Here is a 25,923-nt window from a genome sequence, read left to right on the forward strand (position 1 = left end):
GAAGATAAAGACACATCCGCCTCATCCAATCCCAAAAAATATAAATCAAAATCTCTTTACTTGATCCTACTCTGCTCAAATCATTCATACGTTGTCTGATATCGTTAGATTTTTTTCATGACTTGCAGATATCTCTCCAGGCACAGCGAAAGAATCATAATAATTGTTTAGCAAACCGGAATTTTATGTCCTCACTTATTTGTGTTGAGGGGTACTATAAATCATGTTAGGTCGTTTTACCATTATCTTAAGATTTTATATGAACTGGTTCTGACGTAAAATTTTGAATCGATTCGTGTTTGGGTTATAAAATCATGTTATGTCCATTCCATGACGACGACTTCCTCGGTTTTATGATGTAGTTTGTTTGATTTTTTTTTTTACATGTACTTTTAAGTCTTTTGATTGTATAATTAAAATTATTATTTTAAAAAAAAAATTCAAATAAAAATATGTGATTAATATTTATAATTCTAAAAAAATTAATAATATTAACTTTTTGGTCAAAAGACTTCTAAATGTGTGTCAAAAAGTCAAGTAAACTATATTTCAAAACGGAGAGAGTACCCCCTCTGTCTGAAATATGAGTCGTTTAACTTTTTGGCACACATTTCTAATTTTTTTGACAGCATAGGTTAAATCATTATTTTTAAAAAGTTTCTTTATTTAAATATAAAAATATATGATTAATATTATATTTTGAAAAAAGAAAATTTAAAAATAATGATATTAGCTATGTAGTCAAATTTTAGAAATATGTGTCAAAAAATCAAACAATTTATATTTCAAAATGGAGGGAGTAAAGTGGAAGGCTGATTTTGACATGAAATATTCGGATAATATTGTTAATAGACAACATTTGTGACTTGTACCGGAAAATCACAAATTTAGACACTATTTATGGGAAGAAAATATTATTGTTTTCAAAGTCCTCTAAATTGCAACAAAGTAGCTAGTGCCTGCATTTCTTTATTTTTGGTTTCCATGTGAACTCACCAACCCACATTGTGAATCTTGATTGTACTGGATAGGAAACAAAGTGAAGTTGCTTGGATTCTGGTAATCTTTAGAGTGGAAAATCTCCGTCATTATGTCCAATTTGCAATGCAGTATCCAAAAGTTGACTTAACATGTTTATGTTCCTCAAACAACTACCACCAGTACATATTATTGTTTCTCCATGCCCTCCTGTTTTCGGCATCGTTTTCATTTATCTTTGGGATTTTTCAACGCTTCTATTCAATTGGGCCCTCATTCTTTTGACCAAGTCTACTGAATCGGTGTACGGTGAACATAACCCTTCCATCCCGCGTAACCTAACCCAGACTAACCTTCATTTGGGCTGAATAAACCGAGCCCAATTTAAATTGATGGTTAAATGGGACGGGTGCTAAGAAACCGGTTAGTGATAGGGATTGAGATAGTTGGATAATTATTTCGTGACCCCTGGACAAGATGGCCCGAACAGTAAAGGCCCAAATACTAAATAAATCTGTAGTGATTCGGTCTTGGCCTAATAAAGGCCCGAACCTCACATATGGATTGCAAGGAAAGACTTAATTGAATCGGAGACCCACTTAAGGGTCCAATTACGAATACAGGTTCTATTATACTTACGATTCTAGCTAATGAACATTCGAGAGTTCGGATGAACATTGACAACGTAAATAAGAGTTATATGTCTCCTGCTCCGAAGCATACTTCGATAAGAAGTCTGATACATGAAATCATACTACCAGCTTCAAACTCCGAAACATCTATATAAAAGGCTCTGCCCCTCTAAACTAAAACTACGTCGAATCCCGAGAAACACGACGCTCCACCATCATTTTTAGATCTATAACAGTTAGAATTGAGTTGAACTAAATTTTAACATATTTTAAATTTTAATCAATCCAACAAAACCCTTTTGTAGTATTTATATTTAAAAATTAGTGATTATATGTTTGGTTATATATAATTAGTTTTAGCACTGTTATATTTGTTGAGAAGAAAGAGTTTGATTATATGCTATTTTTCCAATTGCAACGACTGTGTACTTGATTTTTCTTAGTAATGAAAATAATTTTTAGTTTAGAAAAAAGATTTAAGAATTGAACAATGTGAATATTAAGAATTGACAAAGTTATATTTTTATTATGGATTGTGTCTGAAGAAATTTTAAATTTAACACTCCCTAAACCATCCCAACCAACACTACAACAATTTTCACATACCGTAACAAAATTTTTTGTTGACAATTCATAAATTATTTCGGTATTCAAGAGTAGCAACAGAAGTTGCTGATTCTGCTGCAAAAATCCGTATAAGGAATGTATTGGACCCGTAAGACGTTCAGCCCAGCAAGAGGGAGAAGCCCAAGACAGAAGCCAAGATTAAACACAAACCCAAGATAAATGCTGTTAAATAAAGGGAAAGAGATTTAGAAATGGGCCGGAAAATATGAATTGCATTTCTCTTATAAGTTATAAAACTGTTGTTTTACATTTTGTTTAATTTTAATAAACTAATAAAAACAACTGTTTATATGCGTTTTAGAATAATTTTAACCAACATTATTTTGAAACATCTTTTAAAAATCTGAAATTTTAGGCGTTACTCATAAAATTTTGATGTCGTAGGTTTTGTCTGGTATGTGTCCATAGACACATATTAAGCGCATGATTTGATATGTTTGAGAGGTTTTTACTGGTGTGGTGGTTGTATACTCCATTATTAAGATATGAGATCCAATAAAAATGAGTCATATTTATAAAATTCAGCGCATAGTGCCCATGAACATACACTACAAAAACTGAATTATAAATCACAAAAACCGAATTATAAATCACTAAATTATGCGTTATAAAGATGGTCGGAGTCAAACGAGGCCGGCTGCGGCTGGCCAGCTACGCACAAGTAAGCGAACTTACGCGTGCAAAACATTAAAAATGCAACTTCTCCTCTTCGAATGCACACGTCATGCAATCGGTCAACCGAGTCGCGCCGAGTTGACCCATCCGGTTCGCAAAATAAACAGCCAGTATAAAAATAAAGAATAGAATCTGAAAATATCCAAAACGACATAACAGTTTCCGATTCCCAACGCTCCCCACTCCTCTAGTCAGACCAGAACTTAGAAGAGTATATATAACATAACCCACTTTGTTTGTATTGATCTACACATATTTGCAGTGAGGATAGAATTGGAGTGATGGGTTTTGACATGGAATCAGTGGCAGAAGCAACATCAGGGGCAATAGGAGCTTTGGTTAGCACCACCATTTTATACCCATTAGACACTTGCAAAACCAAGTATCAAGCTGAAGTCACTGGCCCAAATCCTAAATACAGGTACCCCTTTGCTCTTTCTTGATCAGTTTTCTATTAAAAATTGGATCTTTATGGGGTTTTCTTTGTTTTGTTTTTCTGGCTTTTAAGGTTGATTATGGTGAAGGTTTTGTTGTATGTTGTTTTTTATTTTTGGTGGTTGTGTATAAATTGGTTTGTAGGTTTAAGTTATTATGTGATCAGTACATTTTAGACATGATTAGATAATGGAATTTAATAGATAAATAAATGGATTATCAAATATTGAGTACAAGTTTTTTTAGGTAAGAAATCGGTTCTACTGAGATGATAGGGAAAAGAGGACAGGGGGAGACGGTTACGAGATTGGTTTTGTGTGTTTGTCGTTCTGTATTGGAATGCGAAGGCTACTAGTATATATGATTGTGTTTGTAATGAGTTTGCAATAAGGCTATTCGAAGCTACATATGGACAGGGTCTTTTAATTATACTCAGCTCCCCCGCCCTATTTGGGAGCTGCGATCATTTTATGATTAATACTGATAATAAGCTATTATAAATAACAAGTATGTTAAGACAAGCAGATGTCGAGTGTTATCATATTCTTTGATGTGTTTGAGCAAATTTACACACCTCAGTCCCCCAAGTATGTACACACTTAATACATTCCTTCAACTTTTGTCAGTGATGTTAGGTGTTATGTGCATTTGATGTGTGTCGTGGTAGTGCTTGATGTAATTGAAATGTTTGATATATTGACTTTTTTATTTGCTGTTCTCATTGTACTTTATGCTGACTTATGGACTTTGCCAGAAAGCGGTGAGATAATTACCATCTGCATAAGGCTTAACTCTTTTAGGAAGTGTAATGATAAGTCATGACTTTAAAGATGATTCTGTGACAGGCTTGGATGAGCCAAATTGTTGCATCTGAGATGCGAGTAGACTTCTTACAGTTTTAGTTTGTACAAAAAAGCTGCACTTCAGACAAGCAGAATATGCCTTAGATTTGTATTTGGGACTGGCCTAGGAAATCTTATCATCTCTGCGTTTTATGCAGGAATCTTTCTGATGTTCTCTGGGAGGCAATCTCTAAAGGTCAGGTTCTGTCTTTGTACCAAGGGCTTGGGACAAAGAACCTGCAGTCTTTTATCTCACAGTTTGTATACTTCTATGGATACAGCTTCTTTAAGAGGCTGTACCTGGAGAAAACTGGATTTAAATCTGTTGGAACGAGAGCTAATTTGATTGTTGCTGCTGCTGCTGGAGCTTGTACTGTCGTTATAACCCAGGTTTATTTTATTTAATGAAAAGCTTATAGATTGCATTTATTCAATGTGATCTTTGCAGGACATCTTTTTTACTTGTTTGACAGTGCTAAGAAAGTACTAACAATGAATATTTCTAACCTGAATTTATTATTACAGCCCCTCGATACAGCTTCGTCCAGGATGCAAACATGTGCGTTTGGAAAGTCAAAAGGCCTCTGGAAGACTCTTGCAGAGGGAAGTTGGAAAGAGGCATTTGATGGTTTAGGCATCTCTCTTCTTCTAACTGCAAATCCTTCAATTCAGGTATATCCGCGTGCTCACTGGAGATTTATATCTATATTGAGAAAACTATGCTCTAAAGATAATTACAACTGGAACTCTGTCTTACGCAGTACACTGTGTTTGATCAACTGAAACTGAGAGCCCTTAAAGGACAGCAGACCCGCACCCAAGGTATAGAATCATCTCAGCAAGCTCTTTCTGCGTTTTCTGCTTTTGTGTTGGGTGCTGTCTCGAAATGTGTTGCGACTTGCTTAACATACCCGGCAATCAGGTCATTATATTCGCCTCTCTTCCCTTTTCTTTTGAAGTCTACTTTTTTTAACAATAAATCATCTCTAGAACATCTAGAATTACTTTCATACTTTTTTATTTGCTTTCAACATAGATGTTAATATCTGTACATTCTTTCTGTTGTATTGAAAAACTAATTATGTGTTCATCGAATATTCAAAACTTGAACAGATGCAAGGTTATGGTGCAATCTGCTGAATCTGATGACGAAGAAACAGATGAGGGTAAAAAGAAACCCAAGAAAACATTTTTTGGTGCACTTAATACCATATGGAAAACAGAAGGCCTACTAGGATTTTTTAAAGGTCTGGATGCCCAGATCCTGAAGACAGTGCTGAGCTCTGCATTGCTCCTAATGATCAAGGAGAAGATAACGAAAACCACATGGGTCTTGCTACTAGCAGTCCGGAGGACTTTGTTCTTAACCCGGACCAAGTTGAAGAGCTCGTAACATGAAATGTACAAGTATAGCTCATGGATTTACTTATACATAAGGATAACCTACCATAATGTCGGGGAGTTCCTTTTGGTGATGTTTCAATTATTTTGTGAAGGATGGTAGAAGATATTCTTTGTATCATTTATAAACTTCTTACCATATATGTTTTCCCCTTCACAGGGTTGATTTCATTCTTCCCTCCCTGTTGAAGTTTTCGCAGGGTCTAATAAATGACATAAATTTGTTCCCTGGCTGGTTCTTTAATCATTTTCAAGCTCTAGCTTTGATTCATTACTCATTGTGAAGCCGTATCGATTTACTATATATGCAATTACGCATATGATTTGTGCTTGATTTATTGTTTTAATTTCGATACTCATTCAATTACTTATCTTCCATGACATGGAACTAGCAAATCTTAAGCAAGTATGAAGATATGATTAGAGAAAGAGATGTATATACTATACATTAAAAATATGTCAGGCCAGACATCAAATGTATTCAAGAAAGAGGAACCACAAAACAAGAAACAACTCCGTATGGAATTCTGCTGCTTTCGGGTTGGTGGCACTACGAGGCAGACAAAGAGCTCTGAGTTCATATCGCCGCGATAGCCTTATCCTGCTAAATGACTTATTCAGCCGCATCTGGAAACGTATATCACCATAAAGACCATTAGATTTCAGCAATAGTTGGTTTTCTGGCCTCTACTGGAACACTTCAGAACTCCACTCCCTTAGTATGCACCAATAAGGTAGAAGATTCCTATTACTATGCATAGCATTGGTTGAATTGGACTCAGCTTGGCTGCAAAGTTATCAGGAACCGAGGAACCAGTAGCAAAATTCCCAGTTGGTGTTCCTGTGGTCAAGATGACAACGATCCAGTCCTCATCGGAGCCAATCCCAATTCCAGTGTATTTAGTATCATTTAGAAAGGCAGCATACTGAGACTGTGTATAGTTGGAGAGCACGACATCCTGAACAAGGTTAGGAACACAAGCAGGCATGATGGTGCCATCCCTTGTAGTGGTGACATTCAACTTGCATTTGTTTAGAAGGGCTGGGAAGTCTGAAAATTGAGGCTCAGTTCCAGGTACTGTGTTGGCTCCAGTGGTGTTTGAACATGGCGTATTCTTAAACTGCTCTGCAATTTCCTCTGCAAGGCACTCGGCCTTGTCATTGTCAGTTAGTGTTGGCAACTTTAACGTAGCCCTATAGCTGTTGATACCTAGAAGAAGACTCTCTTCCTCATCTGCATAATACAGTAACCATCAATATTTGAATGAAACAGTGAAGAAAAATTAATACCAATCACATAATGAACAATCGTCGAGACCAGACGTTTTCATCACATCTGTCACATAAGTCCTCTTTCGACTTACTTCAATCAGCCTGATCCAAGATGTAGGCACTAGTTTCTTGAGGTAATGGTCAATTACATAAATTAGGCTGCCCTCTTATTATGAGTAGAGGGGTATTTCCCATATCCAGATCAATCTTTCATCATATATCATCTTCAAGATTTTTAATAAACTCAAACTGAATACATTCATTACTAAACAGGAAAAACAGAACTTAAACTCAAATTGAGATGGCTGAAATCCTATAATTAAAACATATAATGCAGATCCAAGTCCAACCAACTATCCCCAGTTAAATCAAAGATCACCCTTTTATAAGTCATTCACAACCTTCATTTATCACATATTTATATTTTAACAGCAATCCCAAGTACGCAAAAGTCTAAAGTAAAGAGAGGCAACCAGTTCATTCATATTATATGAAAACAAAAACATAGTTAATCAACAGCAGTAAAGTGCAAGATGAAGAAAACATAATATCATTACCATCACATTTGGCAGTGTGATGAATGGAGAGATATGAGAAAATAACAAGAGAGAGCAATAGATAATGCTGAAACCACACCATAACTGCTGCTATTGGAAGCTTGAAAATGGAGCTACTACACAAAAGAGTCGGTTGGTAACATGTAATATATACAAGCTCTGTCTTGCAAAAAGGAAAATTGCCTTTCAACAACTGTACTTATGTTATATAAAGTGCAATCCTTTTGTTTGTTTGGTTGCAGGGTGGACAAGTATCTATTTGTCCAAATTTGCATGCCTTATTATTTTTAAAAATTGAAAAAGAACAAATATATAAAAAGAGATGATCTATTTGTAAGCCTGTTTAATAATTATAATAAAACAATTGTTCGTTCAATATAAGTTTTCCTTAACATATATCTTTACTGATCGTAGGTTTATATTTTTTGTTACTACGGATGGTTTACTCATGTAAGATCTAAACGAAATAAGTACGGTATAAATTTTAAAAAAGTGCATATAAATGAAATTTAAAAGTCATAAATGATTCATTTATGTAATCGTGTCACTAATTGAATCATATACAAGTTAGGTAAAAAGGAGCCGTACATGAGTTGTTTATGTAATCATGTCAATAATTGAATCATCTGCAAATTACGTGAAAAGGAATTGTATGAAATTGTCCGTGTGATCGTTAAACATGAACTGAGCGTCCTAAGTTCCAACTTGAAGATTTTATAATACTATGAAACTGTAATAATCTCATATAATGTATTGGATAGTAGCAGTTCCAGATTTTGGATTCTCTTAACTAGCATCATTGCACTTCAGTTTTTTGGACAAAGGATTTGATCAACCACACAACGCAGAGTAGCAGAGTAGCAAAGAGCAGTCCATGTTTCAAATATCATCCAATTATTTATCTTCCATGACATAAAAACCAACAAACCTTAAAAGTATTCATGTAAATTCTATATCCTTCTGCAGAATCATCAAGAAATTTGTTGGTTTTGTTGTTTCTGTTTAAAGAGGTGCATTAGAAACACCATGTTCAGCTTAGAGCGCAGACAGCAATCAGGTTCAGCCTCAAGTGTTTTCGTGATTGATCACATATGACATATTTAAATACAATGTAAATCTATTGGAAATTATCGTTTCAAGTGTCTGCTGTTAGTATTTCACAGACAAAATTGGTGTTAAGATTTGAATGCTTGTGTTAGAATATAGGAGTATATGATTCGGGCCTTCTCCCAACACGCACGTCAAGATTCTAGGGCAATTGGTTATTTTACATGGTATCAGAGCTCAATCTCGCAATATTTCTCATATTTAATTATGAACACGAATGCAAAGTTATGCTCCAAAACATTGGCGCCCATGATCCACTCTCGATAAAATATAATATGATCCAGGCGCCCGTGATCCACTCTCGATAAAATATAATATGATCCTGGTGAAACCTCATCCCAACATCTCGAGTTTTTATGAGAATTGATTGCTTAACAACCAGATTAGTTGAATGTGGCCCCTACTTAAGTTGTTTCCTCCCATAGTTTTCATTAGTCAGTCAACCCCTCCTCATCTTGCCTGAAGTTAATAGTGATCAAGAATTGTTTCTAATAATATTTTCATCTTGCTAGATTTGTTGTCGAATATATTTTTGAAGATTGCTTTACTGAATGAGCTTATCTCTTGTACTGAGGTTAGTTTTTCTGATTTGTACTCTAATCCCAATCAGTTATCCCTCGTTATTAGTCTAGCAGATAAATTAAGAACCGGTTTCTCCATTAATTTCCCTCTGCAATGAAAAAGAATTCGAATGGGGTGGTGATTCTCATCACTTTATTGAATATCTTGGTATATAAGCTCCACAAACTTCAAGAAGCACAGCAAAAAAAGCGCTTACCATTGTCTATTCGAAAATTATGCCGTCATTTTTCCCTTGGAGACATCAAGTCAGCAACTAACAACTTTAAGGAAGAAATGGTGATCGGAAAGGGTGGTTTTGGAATTGTTTATAAAGGTCTCATTGACTCCAAAGAGAGAATTGTGGCCATAAAGCGGGCGAAATCTATGTCCAAGCAAGGAAGCAAGGAGTTTCTTACTGAGATTGAGATGCTTTCGAAGTCTCAGCATAGCCATGTGGTCTCTCTAGTTGGTTATTGCGATGACGATGATGAGATGATACTGGTTTATGAGTACATGCCTTCTGGAACCCTTGCTGATCATCTGTATAAAAGGGTCAGAAAAGGTGAGACTTCATTGCCTTCTTTGACGTGGGTGCAGCGCCTCAAGATTTGCATTGGGACAGCACATGGACTAAATTACCTTCACACGGGCACAAACATTGAGACCAGAGTCATACATAGAGATGTCAAGACTTCAAACATTCTGCTCAATGAAAATTTTGCAGCTAAAATTTCGGACTTTGGATTGTCCAAAACGGGTCCTGCAAATCAGACTTGTACGTATGTAAGCACTCGAGTCAAGGGCACACCTGGTTATCTAGATCCATACTATGTTGAAACACGCAGACTGACTAGGAAATCTGATGTCTATGCATTTGGTGTAGTGTTATTTGAGGTCTTGTGTGGAAGACCAGCAGTGGACAGGAGTCTGGATGAAGAGCAAATAGGTTTAGCTGGATGGGTACAACACTGCTTTAAAGAGGGACACTTGGACCAGATAATTGATCCCAATGTTAAGGCAAACATTTCTTCTGATTCCTTAAATGCATATGTTGATGTTGCTATCAAGTGCTTAGATATTCGACCAAAGCTCCGTCCTACTATGGCTGAGATTGTGGTTGGTCTTGAGTCTGCATTGACATTGCAAGAAAAGAGTACACATTATACTTTACCTGAGATAATACCTGACGATTTTACCCAAGAAGATTTGAAATTCTCAAAACCTGAGGTGGTTTCTACTATCCGCAACCCCAAATTATGCACGGGAGAAGGGAATAAGAAGTCCTCTGATGGAATGACATTCCCAAAAAGGGTTAGTGCCTTTGTGTCTCTTACAACTCGGGTGTTCTCAGGTAAACAAACTCTTCATATATCAACAATATGCACACAGGGTACCTGGAAAAAGCTGTATTACTGGTTTGTGTCAATTAGCCTGTGAACCTATCTTCCATTTGGATTCTTGAATATCTTAAATATGAGGATTTATAGGATATAAATAGTAGAAATTAAATGATTAGCCTCTTTATAGTTACACCTGAAGAGCCATGGATGTTTCAAAAAATCAGTGTGGTTATTAATGGTGAATAAGATGATTTAGAATTTTGAGACTTATCTTGTAACACTCTCCAAACTATTTAAAGCTAGAAACCAAATTTTACATTTTTATGTGTACCTGATCCTAATAACTAAATGGCTCCACAAGTTTTGAAGTCATGAAATTGAGTAATTTTAGCATGAGGAAATTGTTATTAAGAGTATTTACTTCTGTCTATGACAAGAAGTTGGTTCTGGTTTTCTTCTTCTTGTCATTGTAATTTTTCTAGCAGTCATTTGTGATTTTGATTGGGAAATTTAATATTCATCTCTCAGGCAATAGAAATGCAAAGAGATCAAGATACAGTTTTAGTGTACTTTCAGTTAATAGTCATAAAGTACAAGCTGCCGGTAGTCAGACCTTCACACCAGTATATCAACCGGAGCCACCAACACCTAGGAAAGAGGAAGAAGCTCTGAAATCACCAAAATATAAGATTTTTACATTCAATGATCTTGCAGTAGCTACCAGAAAATTCCATCATCACAGTCTTTTAGGGGAAGGTGGTTTTGGTTGTGTTTATAAGGGTTGGATTGATCAAAACACACTTGCTGCTACGAAATGGGGTACTGGTCTGGCTATTGCAGTAAAGAGATTAAATGTAGAAGGATTTCAAGGTTGCGCGGAGTGGATGGTAAGCATCAACTTGTCTCCAAATCTATTACTCTCTCCGTCCCTCCCATTTCTTATCGTTTGGATTGGGCACGGAGGTTAAGAAATATGTATAAAGTAGTGGAAAAGAGAAAGAAAAGTGGGTGAAGTGGTGAGACCCATTGATTTTTAATGTATAAAAAGAAGATAGTGGAGTAAAAGTAGTGTGAAAAGGAAAGAAAAGTGAAGAAGTTGTGGGACCCATTGACTATTTTGGGTAAGTTTTGAAATGTGAAGAATTGGATGGGACATCCAAAAAAGGAAAGTGTAAAGAAATGGGAGGGACGGAGGGAGTACTATTTTTTTCAACTTTCTTTCAAGTTGTTTTAACTTTTCTTGTTAAAAGTTGAGTAAGCTGGCTGAATAACTCTGACACCTCTTTGACTACAGACAGAAATCAATCATCTGGATACACTTTGTCATCCTAATATTATAAAATTGATTGGGTACTGCTCCGAAGAGGAGCATCGGCTTCTAGTATATGAGTTCATGCCTCAGGGCAGCGTGGAAAAGCTTCTATTTAGGAGTGAGTTTCTCAATACTATAAATGTGTAAATGTGAAAGCACAATATGATGTTGCAAAGGAACCACTCTAATTTGCATCCCAGAAGATCTTTTTGTTAGGAAAGTGAAATTTAATCAAGGAAAACCTGTATATCCCAAAGCTTAAGTATTTCTTTTTGTTTATCTTAATCCATCATGCACCAGGGTTACAGTGTGTTTTAAAACTGGGATATATATATCTGGCTAGTTCAAGTTCTTCTCAAGTGCCGTTGTCTTTTATATTTATATCCAGTATGGGAACTGAATTGTATATGCTAATATATGTTTGTGTAGATTACTTGATTAATTATGAGGTTCCTATATGATTCGACTGAAACAGGGGATTCAAACTTTAAACCGCTCACTTGGAAGCTTCGTATGAGTATTGCACTTGGTGTAGCAAAAGGGCTTGCATATCTTCACAGTTCAGAAGCAAGAGTGATCTACCGCGATCTCAAAGCATCCAATATACTGATTGATTCTGTAAGTGTAACAATATGGATGTTAAAATTTATTGTGAACTTGTGTTGCCATTAATTATATACTTTTGCCTTACAAGATTATATGTGACTAAACAGAATTACAATGCAAAGATCTCTGATTCTGAGTTGGCAACAAACGGTCCAGATGCTGGAGAAAGCCATGTCTCCACCAGAGTTATGGGAACATACGGTTATGCAGCTCCGGAATATATAACTACAGGTAAAGTTGATCATGCTTTCTATGTGAGGTAACTAGCAGATAAGAAGAAAGCAAATATGCAACTTATGTATAGATTCTTGATATTATATCTCTGCAAGAATCTATACATATGTTGCATATTTATATATTAATTCATAAAGGATCGGGAACATAGGCATATGTCTTGTCCGCCTACTGTCAGAGGCCTCAAGGTCACCCCTGCATATCAGGAAGCACAGACTCCTTGCTTCTGTGTAAATTAGATGCATTTATATAATTCCATCCTCATATGCAGCTCTTCTAATTGTAAGCTAATTTCTTCTTATGAAGGTCATCTGTATTTGAAAAGCGATGTCTTCAGCTTTGGAGTTCTTCTCCTAGAACTTTTGGCAGGACGAAGAGTAATTGATTTGACCCTTCCAACAACAGAACATAACCTTGTTAATTGGGCTAAGCCTTGCCTTACCAGCAAGCGTAAGATTTTGCATGTCATAGATGCAAGCATGGAAGGCCAATATACAGTTGGAGCAGCTTTAGCAGCTTCTTTACTCGCACTTCAATGCCTCTCAGAGGATCACAACTTAAGACCTGATGCGAACCAGGTTGTAAAAGCACTAGAGCAGCTTCAGGAATTTGTGAACTCAGGATAATATCACAAGTGCAGCCCTTGACAAGGTCTAGAAGCATCCCTGTTCTTGAACTAGAAGCTCACATACAGGTAAAAACACTTCAATCATCGACATCAGGACTTGCAGACGGAGAGTTTATAGAACTGAACGTGTACCAGGGGTACTTCACTTTAAATTTGAAATTGCTCGTAAATTTTATGGTTGGATGGCTACATGGTGTGTAAAAATTACAGTACTTGCTGAATAAATCTATAACATAATGCAATATATGAAAATGAAAGACTACATATTTGATACTCTTTTCCCAAATTTTATTTTATTATTGAAGAGAGAAAATAAAATACTATTTCCCGGTTCCCATATGTTATTTACTTTGGAAGACGGGAACTTGACACTCTTAGAATATAAGATCTTGGAAATGACCATTCTCTAACACCTTAAGATTTTAGAGTAACTGGTTCCTTGACATGGTATCAGAGCCAGGAATATTCTCACAATTTATAGTGGCACGAATGGCAAATTAATGCTCCAAAGATGGGGAATCTTAGAATATAAGATCTTGGAAAAGACCATTCTCTAACTCTCGAGTGAGGAGGAATGTTAGAATATAAGATCTTAAAAAGCGCCATTCTTAAAATCATCTTAGAATATAAGATCTTGGAAAAGACCATTCTCTAACTCTCGAGTGAGGGGGAATGACACATTTCAAGATTCCTATAAAATGCAAAATGCAGTTTCACAAATACCGACAATTTCGTTGACACAAGGTGCTCTTGAAAAAAGGATTATTTTAACTTAAAATAATTTAAATATAAGCTTAGCCAAGTCAACCCGCGATTTTCCAGAAACATAACTAGTCAAGGCATTTGTATTGCATCTGTTCCTTTGATTAAATCCTCTCATCTTGTTATTACTGTTGTTGAATTTGAGTTCTTGTAGATTGCTTTAGTTAGCTTCATCCTAACTCTTACATCAATAGTCTACTTGATAATTTAGTCCAATGACAGAGAACTCCAATGGGGTAGTTATTCTTATCACTTTATTGAATATCTTGCTTTACAAGCTCCAGAAACTCCAAGAAGCTAAGCAAAAAACCCACTTACCCCTGTCTGTTCGACAGATATGTCGGCGTTTTTCGATTGGTGATATGAAATCAGCAACAAACAACTTCAAGGAAGAATTGGTAATCGGAAAAGGTGGGTTTGGAATTGTTTATAAAGGTATCATTGACTTTAAAGACAAGATTGTTGCTATCAAGCGGTCAAAATCTATGTCCCAGCAAGGAAGCAAGGAGTTTCTTACAGAGATTGAGATGCTCTCTCAGTTTCAACACAGCCATTTAGTCTCTCTCGTTGGTTATTGTGATGACGGGGAAGAGATGATCCTAGTTTATGATTATCTGCCTTCTGGAAGTCTATCTGACCATCTGTATAAAAGGGTCAGAAATGGTGATCATCTAGGAAGCATGAGTGCGGGTGCGGGTACGGGGGTGCGCGGTACGGGGATACGGGAATTCGGCAAATTTAAAAATATGGGGATTCGGGTGCGGGGGATTCGGCAAATATTAATATATTAAAAATATATTTTATACATGTATTTGAAGAGTTATACTCATATCTAAACTAAATAACTGAATAAATAAGTTCAATATCCTTAACAATATACAATATAATTATTTAATAACACAATTATCACATTATAAGGTAATTAAGTGATAAGAGTATTCAACTAATCACAAAATTAATCATTAAAAAGAATCCCCAAGAATCCCCGAGTATCGAAGAATCCCCAAGAATCGAGTGCGCAGTGCGGCGGGTGGGTGAAGTATCCCTGCTTTCTAGGTGATCATTCATTGCCTTCTTTGACATGGGTGCAGCGCCTCAAGATTTGCATCGGGGCTGCACATGGACTGAACTACCTTCACACGGGTACGAGCACTAAGACCAGAGTCATACACAGAGATGTCAAGACTTCAAACATTCTGTTGGATGAGAATTTGGCAGCTAAAATTTCAGACTTTGGATTGTCCAAAACAGGTCCTGCAAATCAAACATGTACATATGTGAGCACGCGGGTCAAAGGGACACACGGTTATCTAGATCCTTACTATGTGGCAACTCGTAGACTAACTAGGAAATCTGATGTCTATGCATTTGGTGTGGTGTTATTTGAGGTGTTGTGTGGAAGACCAGCTGTGGATGCAAGTCTTGATGAAGAGCAGATTAGCTTAGCTGGATGGGCACAGCAATGCTTCAAAGAGGGACTCTTGGACCAGATAACAGATTCCTGCATCAAGGAGAGCATATCATCTGATTCCTTAAAAGCTTATGTTGATGTTGCTATCAAGTGTTTAAATAATCAACCCAAGCTCCGTCCTACTATGGCTGAGGTTGTAGTCAGTCTTGAGTCTGCATTGGTATTGCAAGAAAAGAGCACACATTATTCTTTGGTTGAGATAATGCCTGATGATTCTACCCAAGAAGATGCAGATTCTTCTATACTTAAATTGAAAAGCACTATGCCCAACCGTGGACATGAATATACAGGAAAAAGAATTGTGAATGCTTCTAATAGCTCGCATCACAATAAGTAATCTTCTGCTAGGTTGACATTCACCAGAAGGTTCAGTGCTCTACTTTCAGTTACAAGTCGGGTGTTCTCAGGTAAACTTAAACTCTTCATTTATCAATATTTACACATGTTACCTGGACAAATTCGATCCATGAACAATAGTAATCTTAGCGTGAGGATATTTTGCTAGACTGTTTTGTTCTCTCCATTCCTATGACAAGATTTGTTTACAGAAATGGTTTCGTCTTCCTTCTACTTGTCATTCTAATTTCTAGGAATGTAATATCTGATTTATGTCTTAAGAGCTCATTTTCATCTGTCAGTTAATAAAGATGCAAAGAAATTCAAATACAGTAATGGTCTGCTGTCAGTTAATAGTAACAAATCACAGAATCCATCAATGCCACTAAAACCTTGGAGACAGGAAGAAGTTCTGCAGTCATCAAATTTAAAGAGGTTCGATTATGATGATCTTAAAAAAGCTACCAAGAACTTCCGTCCTGACAGTATAGTAGGCGAAGGTGGTTTTGGTTGTGTTTTTAAGGGTTGGATTGATGAGAACACATTTGCTGCTACAAGATATGGTACTGGTCTGGGTATTGCAGTAAAGGAATTAAATCTTCACGGATTGCAAGGACGCCAAGAGTGGTTGGTAAGCATTACTATATATTCATCCGCGTTTCTAGATCATTCTTCTTCCAATTCAAGTAAGCTGGCTCAGTACTCTCTCCCACCTCTTTGACTACAGGCAGAAATCAATTATCTTGGGACGCTCTGTCATCCAAATCTTGTGAAGCTGATTGGGTACTGTGTAAAAGAAGAGCAGCGACTTCTAGTTTACGAGTTCATGTCACAGGGCAGCTTGGAAAACCATCTGTTTAGGAGTAAGTTTCTCTATCCATTCAAATGTACCCTAATTGTATACTGGTGAAATTCGAACTAGGGATATCATATTATGAAACCTGTATCCTTGCAAGTATCGATCTTCTAGACACATTTTCTACTATGTGATTCCAAGTTAGATTATCTATCATGACAGAAGGCTACAGCAAGAATAGGACCAATGTTAACTATCTATTAGGCTAGTTCAAGTTATTCTTGAATAAATATTTTATTTGGCTAGTTCAGGTTATTCTATTTTTGATGTGAATACTTGAATTGAAACAGGGAGATCGTACTCCAAACTGCTTTCTTGGAATCTTCGTATAAGTATTGCTCTTGGTGCGGCAAAGGGGCTTGCATATCTTCACAGTTCAGAACCAATAGTGATATACCGTGATTTCAAAGCATCCAATATATTGATTGATTCCGTATGTTTTGTGGATTTAAATTTTCTGCCACCTACCTACCTTTCCCATGAAGCTCTAATTTTTCCTTACAAACTTCATATTTCTAATTGACAGAATTACAATGCAAAGCTCTCTGATTTCGGGTTGGCAAGATACGGACCAGATTATGGAATGACCCATGTGAGTACAAGAGTTGTGGGAACATATGGTTATGCAGCTCCGGAATATATGGCTACAGGTTATTATTCTACGTACCTGAATGTCAATAGCAGTTCAACATAATGCAAACCGGCATAACTAGTTGGCTAGTTGCACGGCAACCAGAATTTCATTTGAAATTCTGGATTTGATCAAATAACTTGTTTGAGAATTTGGATTTGGATTTCATTTGGATTGAAATGACAACTCAAATCCTGTTATTTGAAATCTATCAATTTGAAATGAAATCTATATTTCCAAACGGCCTCTAATAGACTTTAAGATGAAGCCTATGCTAGAATGCTAGAACGGAATGAAAATGGGTAGGAACGGAATGACAGAAGGTTACAGCAAGCATAGGACCAATTTCTAAATTGAAGCCAATTTCTTGCTATGCAGGTCATCTGACAATCAAAAGCGATATCTACAGCTTTGGAGTCGTTCTCCTGGAAATTTTAGCAGGGCGAAGAGCCTATGACCCTAATCTTCCAGAAACAGAAAAAGACCTTGTTAAATGGGCAGGGCCTTACCTTACCAACAAGCGTAAGATTCTGCATGTCATGGATGAGCGCATCAAAGGCCAATATACAGTCCGAGCAGCATTAAAAGCTTCTTCCCTAGCACTTAAATGCCTGTCAGAAGATCGCAAATCAAGACCTGGCTCAGACCAGTTGGTGATAGAATTAGAGCAGCTACTCAAGATGTGTAAAACACAGTAATATTAGAAGTGAGTGAGGTCTCTCCAGGAGGTCCAGCTCTGTTGACAGAGTGCCTCTCGTCTGCAGCATCCGGGGGTTTATCCACCGAGTTAAATTATTCAACTGGGTTTAAAATTAATTGGTATTTATTTATTTATTTTCAATTTTTTAAGTCCTGTGAAAATAATAAATTAGCAAAATTATTAAACCTATGGAAAATAGTAAACAAGTTAAATAAATCTAGCTGAATCGGTCAATCGGGTCGATTTGAAAGGGATAAATATCACGTAGGTCACTCGTTTCGTTCAAATGTATCAATTGAGTGACTGATTTCCAAATTGACTCAAATGAGACACTCATTAGAAAAATTTGTATCAAAAATATCACTCCATTGTAAGTCGAAATTTTGAAAATATCATATATTGAGTTTCGCACATTTTTTATGAATGGTATTACATCCAAATGAAAGATTCCGAATTCTACTATTTTCGCTAATATTTTTAGATTTTTAAAATTTTATCAACCATTTATTTTTAATTTTTTGGTTGTTTTATTTGATTTAAATAAAAATAAACAGGAGATAAATTTTTAAAAATCTAAAAATATAATCTAAAATACTAGAATTCAGAATCTTTCCTTTAGATGTAATATCATTCATAAAAAAATGTACGAAACTCAATATATAATACTTTCAAAATTTTGACTAACGATAGAGTGATATTTTTGATACATATTTTTCTAATGAGTGTCTCATTTAGTCAATTTGGAATCAGTCACTCAATTGATACATTTGAACGAAACGAGTGACGTACTTGATATTTATCCCGATTTGAAAGTGATATTTAATACTAATGTGTTCTTAGAGAAACTATGCGTAAAAAACTATTGTTGTAGAAATCAAATATTCCTTGATAATTCTTTTCAGAAAGTAAGAGAATATAAAAATATAATATTTTTCATTATGCCTATCATAAAAAAAATAATATTTTTTTATTTAATTTATAAAATATCATAAAACATATATACATACCAATCAGAGTATATTATTTTCTAAAAATATATATTTATTTCGCTTACGAAATATCGTAGAATATAAATACATACCGATCATCAGAGCGTCCCTGTGAACCTACATGGCACAAACACAAATATGGAATGAGTGAGAAACCACCAAACCAAGCCTCCTATCACTGGGTGTCATAGTTGAATCTTATCTCTATCAGTCAAAACAATTTAAGTCAACCCCGCGTATTTCAAGAAGCAAAACTCATCCAAAATTGTCATTCTATTATTTTTGAGTTGGTGTTCTTGTTTTGTTTCTAACTTCTTTCTCACCGTTTCTTAAAAAGTACTTCTTCTTTCTTCACACAAACCGGTGAAAACGGATCAAGAAAAACTGAAGCGAGAACTAATTTCTGCTCCTCTCTTCCAGACAGGGGCATTGTCTTTCTATTATTGTTGAGTTTGTGCTCTGTTTTAGTTCATGAAGTAAGCTTAATTGTCACCCACTCTTTCAAATTGTCAACTAAGCTATCTAATATTCTAATGTCCATAAGCCTAACACCAACTCACAATTGCATTTTTGGCACCATCACAAACTTGTATCTCGATGACAGAGACCTCAAACGGGGTAACCATTCTCATTTTCTTACTGAATTGTCTAGTCTACAAGCTCCAGAAACTCCAAGAAGCTCACCACAAAAAGAGCTTATCACCATTGTCTGCAGTTCCTCAATTATGTCGTCGTTTCTCACTTCTCGACATCAAATCAGCAACAAACAACTTCGATGAGAAACTAGTCATCGGGAAAGGCGGCTTCGGAATTGTTTATAAAGGCATCATCGATTTCGGACAGAGACACGTGGCAATAAAGCGCGCGAAATCCACTTCTAAGCAAAGAAGCAGAGAGTTTCAGACAGAGATTGAGATGCTTTCCAAGTCTCAGCATAGCCATGTTGTCTCTCTAGTTGGTTATTGCGAAGACGAGGAGGAGATGATATTGGTTTATGAGTACATGCCTTCTGGAAGCCTGGCTGATCATCTGCACAAAAGGGTCAGAAAAGGTGATACTTCATTGCCTTGTTTGACGTGGGTGCAGCGCCTCAAGATCTGCATAGGCGCGGCTCATGGACTAGACTACCTTCACACTGGGACGGGGATTGAGAACAGAGTTATACACAGAGATGTCAAGACTTCGAATATTCTGTTGGATGAGAATTTGGCGGCCAAGATTTCAGACTTTGGATTGTCCAAAACAGGTCCTGCAAATCAGACTTGTACTTATGTGAGCACGCGGGTTAGAGGAACTCATGGTTATTTAGATCCCTACTATGTGGCGACTGATAGGGTAACTAGTAAGTCTGATGTCTATGCGTTTGGAGTGGTGTTATTTGAGGCCTTGTGTGGGAGACCTGCAGTTGATGCCAGTCTCGACGAAGAGGAGATTAGTTTAGCTGGATGGGCACAACACTGCTCCAAAGAGGGAGTCTTGGAACGGATAATTGATCACAATATTAAGGAAATCATTTCCTCTGATTCCTTAAACGCGTATGTTGACATTGCTGTAAAGTGTTTGCATAATCAACCCAAACTCCGTCCTACAATGGCTGAGGTTGTTGTTGGTCTTCAGTCTGCATTGGCGTTACAAGAAAAGAGTACACATTATTCTTTAGTTGAGATAATGCCTGATGATTTTACCCAAGAAGATTGGGATCCTACAACAATTGACATGAAAAATACTATTCACAAACGAGAAGATGATTCCAAGACAGACAAGACTTTAAAAGTTTCTAATGACTGGCATCGCAATAATCAGTCTTCTCCTAGAATGACATTCACAAAAAGGTTCAGTGCTCTTCTTTCAGTTACAGCCCGGGCGTTCTCAGGTAGGCCTAAACTCTTTATATATCTATGCATACACATTTTACCTGAATATCGTTTTCTTCTTAAGTATAAGATCTTAAAGGATTTTAACCACGTAAACTACATTGCTTGGCTTCTTATAGTTATAGAGGAGGATAATGTCTGTGTACAGTGATTGTATGCCATGGCTACTTCTGAAAAAGCAATCGCCTTTCCAGTAAATAAGACATTTTATTCATTAGTATTTTAGGACTATACCCTCTTCAACCTATTTATAACCGGAAAATACTTTCTCCTGCTATATTACCCATAGAAAAGACTGAGGAAATTATGCTAGTGTATCTTCATCTCTCTATGATGAGTACTTGTTATATAATGGTTTAGCTCTCCTTCTACTAGTTCTAATATCAAAAAAGCGTGCTGATTTATGTTTTAAATGTTTATTTTCATCTGTCAGTCAATAAAGATGCAAAGACGTCCAGGTACAGTAGTGGTGTACTGCCAGAGAATAGTAACAAATCACAGACCTCCAATCGTCTATCATCAGTACATAAACCTGTGCCACTACCTCATCGGGGAGAGGAACTTCTTCAATCATCAAAGTTGAAGAGGTTTGAATTCAATGATCTTAAACGAGCTACCAGGAACTTCAGATCAGACAGTGTGTTAGGGGAAGGTGGTTTTGGTAGTGTTTTCAAGGGCTATATTGATGAGAACACATTTACTCCTTCCAAATGGGGTACTGGTCTGGTAATTGCAGTGAAGAGATTAAATCTTGATGGATCACAAGGTCACCAGGAGTGGTTGGTAAGCATCAAATTTGTTTAAAGCTGCATTATTCTTTCAGTATAGAGATTACTTCTATTCAAAAAAAAAAAACTTGTTCAAATCATAAACAAGCCTCTAAATAGCTCTTTGCCAAATAATTTCACTACAGGCGGAAATCAATTTTTTGGGGACACTCACTCATCCTAATCTTGTAAAATGTATCGGGTACTGCTTAAAAGAGGAGCACCGGCTTCTGGTCTATGAGTTTGTGCCTCGGGGAAGCTTGGAAGTCCATCTATTCAGGAGTGAGTTTCTCGGTCCTATCCAGTCATAAAATTCCCTACTAGAGGACTATTATGCATTTGTTAAATTCCAAAGCATACTATAATGTAGCAAATATACTGTGATCAGCCCAGAAGATAATGTAAGAGAAGACGCTTAATATAGGATATTACTTTCATGTGGCCCAAATCTTTTTTAGTTGAAATCTTAGATATACAGTTACTCTATTACAACAACAGGGTAACCAAATGACCAATGTTAAATATATCTATGGCTAGTTCAACTTCAAAATTGCATAAAATAATATCTGGATTGTTGATGAACTGATTTGGGCTGTAGCTTACTTGATTCATCTGAAACAGGGGATCCTAAGTGTCCACCGCTCTCTTGGACCTTCCGTATAAGGGTAGCTCTTGGTGCCGCAAGGGGGCTTGCATATCTTCACAGTTCATTAGCAGGAGTGATACATCGTGATTTCAAAACATCCAATATACTGATTGATTCTGTAAGTCGAACAAGGTTTAAGATTTATTGTCAACTATTCCCCTGTAAAGTTATGTATTGGCCTTACAAACTTTCTCTTACTGATTCACAGAACTATGATGCAAAGCTCTCTGATTTTGGGATTGCAAAAGACGGACCAGATCACGGAAATACCCACGTGTCCACAATGATTTTGGGAACACGCGGTTATGCAGCTCCAGAATATGTGGCTACAGGTTATTATCTGCTTATCAAATGCCAATAACAGTTAAACATAGTGCAAATGTGTTGGAATTTTTCATGTGAAAGTTGATCACATTTTATAATCCTGATCCAATGTCTTCTTATATAGGTCATCTAACTTATAAAAGCGATATCTATGGCTTTGGAGTGGTTCTCCTGGAAATTATAACTGGACGACGCATAGTTGACAGAAAACGTCCTCCAGAAGAACGTAGCCTTGTAGATTGGGCTAAGCCTTACCTGACCAGCAAGCACAAGGTTTTGCATGTCATGGATCCAGACATCAAAGGCCAATATACTGTCAAAGAAGCATTCAGAGCCTCTTCCCTTGCTCTTAAATGCCTCTCAGGAGCTACCAGATCAAGACCTGACGCAAACCAGTTGGTAAAAGAATTAGAGCAGCTCCAGGATGTGTAATTTTCGGGGAACAATTGCAAGTGAATCCTTTCGAAACCCCCCCAAAGAACCGCGTTTTTTTTGTAGTTCAATTGTGACAGGTTTTGCAGATTTGAGGTGTAACAGAGTCACCAGACTCACCAGTCAGCAGCCATCATTGTCTATTTTACTGAGAGAGAACATGTACAAGGGTTCAGGTGGACATGCACCTGGAGATTCTGTGTATCCATACTATATTTAGGCCATACTATATTTAGAAAGGATGTGTTACATATGGATACACAGTCGCGGATGTAGGAAATTTTATGTTAGGAGGCACAAAAAATTTTAACATGCAAATTAATGCAAGAAGATGAAATCAAATGTACCCACTCATTAACAAACAAGTGCTCATTAACAAACAAGCAGTTTATATCTTAAACTTTTAGTTATTATAACGAGATATTTTCGAAATATCTAAATAATGGATCTCGACAGGTACACCGAGAAGGAAATAGTAGAGATCAGCCGCTCTTCAAAAATATTTTATGAGATATATCATATATTTATATATAAAAAAAAGTAAAAAAGCCAATTAATATGGGTCCTGTGCCCAGGGGCATCACCTCTGTCGACACGGCTATTGTTTTATTGGAGATGCGGATATAGGATATATATGTTTTGCAGCTAATGGAGTTATAATTCAAATAAATAAAATACATAAATTTTATTGAATTAAAATAAAACATTGATTAAATTTAAATAATTGATAATACAAAATTATTATAAATATATTTATTTTTCATAAATATGTAAGCTTTTTATATTATATATACATAATTTCTGGTAACTCGAATTCAACCAGAAAATAACCCGTTTTTCCATATTAATTTTTGATTAACCCGAATTCGACTTGAACCGGAAATTTTAACCAATATTCAATTTTACGGATCAGTTTCATGTCGAGCTACCGGGTTCCACATTCCCGGTCGGAAACTCATACTTTATACATGTGAGATAAGGATTTCAAATTTTATTTTCCAATCACCGGAAACATTAGATTTTAAATTTTTTTTTTCCGGCCCAATATCATGTATGAGTTTGGAACTAGTAAAATCCTTAATTCAAAAATGTCTGGGACCAAATTACCCTTAACTCTGTGCATATATTATCAAAGTAATAACATGCTACATTCTTGGCAATAAATTCTGGGTAGAAAAATGCTAAATGTCCCGAAAGATGTTTTCAATATTTTTCATAAATTTTTTGCTCACAAAAAAAAATATTTTTAATAAATTTAATGGACAACGTATGGCTTATTTGGAACTTGTTATATGCACATTAACCACTACAATAAGCCATATGTCTGCCGCTTAATTTGAACTACATCATCCTAAATAAATGATAAGATCCAATTATGATCTGAATAAATATTTTAAAGTGATTCCCTAATATGAAATTAGGCTACCTACTAAAAGAATAATTATGAACTTTAAAGTGTGTTTGATTTATGGTTTTGAGTTTGATGGAGCCATGGAGGTGCATGTCGAAACCAAAACACAGTCTTTTTTATGGTGGTGACTGGTGAGTAGTAGGAACAAATCATTCAATCTGCATATTTTGTTTGAAACAATCAATGAAAAATGAGTTTTAGCCTGAAGATATATGAATTGTATGCCATACTCACAATCAGTTTTTTGATTTCACAGAAAATTTGTGTAAAGAATTTGGGTTCTTGATTGCTTCAAAGTAAGAATCCCCACAGAGGTAACTAGGGCTGAGCATTCGGTCGGTTCGGTCCAGAACCGGACCGAACCGAAAGGACCGAAGACCGAAGTTCTTAAATTTTCTGGACCGGACCGGACCGAAGTTTGTATATGGACCGAACCGGAACCGAACCAAAATAATTCGGTCCGGTCCGGCAGAACCGAAATTTTCTGAAGTGTTTGTAATGCAGTAAAATCACACAAGTACATATACGTCTGAAGCCTCTCTCTTGTTATTTCATAATGATTAAACAGTGCAACTACTAGGAAACTGATCACTACTAAACTCCTAGACATTCTCCACTACTTTTATTTGATCCACGATCATGCATAACCGCAAGTCCTTAGCAGGTTTCATGTTCAACTCAAACAACTAATCTACTGCTACTCTCAAAATAAATAGATTAGGAGTCAGGACATTAGGTATAGGAATAGGATAGTGATAGTATAATATTTTATTTAATATATAAAATAAAAATATTAATTATATATATAAAAGTTCGGTCCATTCGGTCCAGAACCGAAATTTTTCAATGGAGACCGGACCGGACCGTATTTTATTTCGGTCCCGACCGAAATACCCGAACGGACCGAAATTTCAGAAAAATAGGACCGAACCGATCCGGTTTTTCGGTTTCGGTTCGGTTTTGCTCAGGTAACCCTGCTTTTGTAGTAGGGTCAGAGCTGAATGTTATCTGTTGTCGTCAATTAATATCAGGTAACCCTACTTTTACTTTATCAATTATTGCCTTTCATTTTTTTTTATTTTTTTTGAGAATGTCCTTTCATCTGTTCTTTACATGATTAATTCCACTCAGGGCCGGCTCCAACATAAGGCGAACTAAGCAGGGGCTTAGGGCCCCCAAACGAAAAAAGGGCTCCCAAATTTTTAAAACTCTTTTATATATATTTGCATACATAAATATTAATATTTGTTTTATCAAAAATTTGTTGAAAACAAACTTTTACCAAATAATTTTAATTTTTTAAATATATTAATTAATATTAAAAAATCTGATTTATTATTTAAAAATGAGAATAATTAAGTAAAGTATCATTCTTTTTGAAAGATTTTTGAAATATAATTTATTTTTATTATGTTTCTATTAATAATATTTATCATATTTATATGAATATTTGTTCAAAATAAATTTAAAAAATATATATATATATATATATATCACGAATAATTATGATGAAATTA

At 36.0% G+C, this 25,923-nt stretch overlaps 5 protein-coding genes and 1 long non-coding RNA gene across 7 annotated transcripts; 5 read left to right on the forward strand and 1 right to left on the reverse strand.

Annotated features, from left to right (window-relative positions):
• The first annotated feature begins 2,968 nt into the window (after positions 1–2,968).
• Positions 2,969–5,819, forward strand: LOC108192436 (peroxisomal adenine nucleotide carrier 1). Its single transcript, XM_017372796.2, has 5 exons — positions 2,969–3,333; positions 4,348–4,579; positions 4,715–4,861; positions 4,951–5,111; positions 5,303–5,819. Exons 1-5 carry the CDS (start codon positions 3,194–3,196, stop codon positions 5,580–5,582), a joined length of 960 nt encoding a protein of 319 aa, XP_017228285.1. The 5' UTR covers positions 2,969–3,193; the 3' UTR covers positions 5,583–5,819.
• A 175-nt stretch (positions 5,820–5,994) lies between these two features.
• On the reverse strand, positions 5,995–8,661 carry LOC108192555 (uncharacterized GPI-anchored protein At5g19250). The gene is made up of 2 exons (XM_017372798.2): positions 7,420–8,661; positions 5,995–6,824 (listed from the first exon to the last, which is right to left on the reverse strand). The coding sequence occupies exons 1-2, from the start codon at positions 7,499–7,501 to the stop codon at positions 6,307–6,309; spliced, it is 600 nt and encodes a 199-aa protein (XP_017228287.1). The 5' UTR covers positions 7,502–8,661; the 3' UTR covers positions 5,995–6,306.
• A 303-nt stretch (positions 8,662–8,964) lies between these two features.
• LOC108225672 (probable receptor-like protein kinase At5g18500) lies at positions 8,965–13,493 on the forward strand. Its single transcript, XM_017400602.2, has 6 exons — positions 8,965–10,438; positions 10,956–11,314; positions 11,722–11,857; positions 12,215–12,357; positions 12,453–12,576; positions 12,886–13,493. The coding sequence occupies exons 1-6, from the start codon at positions 9,202–9,204 to the stop codon at positions 13,203–13,205; spliced, it is 2,319 nt and encodes a 772-aa protein (XP_017256091.1). The 5' UTR covers positions 8,965–9,201; the 3' UTR covers positions 13,206–13,493.
• A 521-nt stretch (positions 13,494–14,014) lies between these two features.
• On the forward strand, positions 14,015–18,044 carry LOC108226517 (probable serine/threonine-protein kinase PBL11). Of its 2 annotated transcripts, XM_017401489.2 has the most exons (6): positions 15,707–15,847; positions 16,079–16,407; positions 16,504–16,639; positions 16,923–17,065; positions 17,159–17,282; positions 17,642–18,044. In XM_017401489.2, the coding sequence occupies exons 2-6, from the start codon at positions 16,156–16,158 to the stop codon at positions 17,959–17,961; spliced, it is 975 nt and encodes a 324-aa protein (XP_017256978.1). In that variant the 5' UTR covers positions 15,707–15,847; positions 16,079–16,155; the 3' UTR covers positions 17,962–18,044. The 2 variants fall into 2 exon arrangements, 1 of the variants encoding a protein (XP_017256978.1); XR_010285602.1 differs by lacking the exons at positions 16,504–16,639; positions 16,923–17,065; positions 17,159–17,282; positions 17,642–18,044 and adding an exon at positions 14,015–14,632 and having other exon boundaries at positions 15,026–15,847; positions 16,079–16,216.
• Positions 18,045–19,227: 1,183 nt separating this feature from the next.
• LOC108225653 (serine/threonine-protein kinase PBL35-like) lies at positions 19,228–23,252 on the forward strand. The gene is made up of 6 exons (XM_017400581.2): positions 19,228–20,825; positions 21,260–21,609; positions 21,740–21,875; positions 22,215–22,357; positions 22,448–22,571; positions 22,688–23,252. The coding sequence occupies exons 1-6, from the start codon at positions 19,550–19,552 to the stop codon at positions 22,993–22,995; spliced, it is 2,337 nt and encodes a 778-aa protein (XP_017256070.1). The 5' UTR covers positions 19,228–19,549; the 3' UTR covers positions 22,996–23,252.
• Positions 23,253–24,305: 1,053 nt separating this feature from the next.
• LOC135150866 (uncharacterized) lies at positions 24,306–25,530 on the forward strand. Its single transcript, XR_010289298.1, has 3 exons — positions 24,306–24,537; positions 24,663–24,720; positions 25,375–25,530. It is a non-coding gene; the product is annotated as an uncharacterized LOC135150866 (long non-coding RNA).
• The last annotated feature ends 393 nt before the right edge of the window (positions 25,531–25,923 follow it).

This window comes from Daucus carota, chromosome 1 (genome assembly GCF_001625215.2).
Source record: "Daucus carota subsp. sativus chromosome 1, DH1 v3.0, whole genome shotgun sequence".
NCBI lineage: Eukaryota > Viridiplantae > Streptophyta > Magnoliopsida > Apiales > Apiaceae > Daucus > Daucus carota.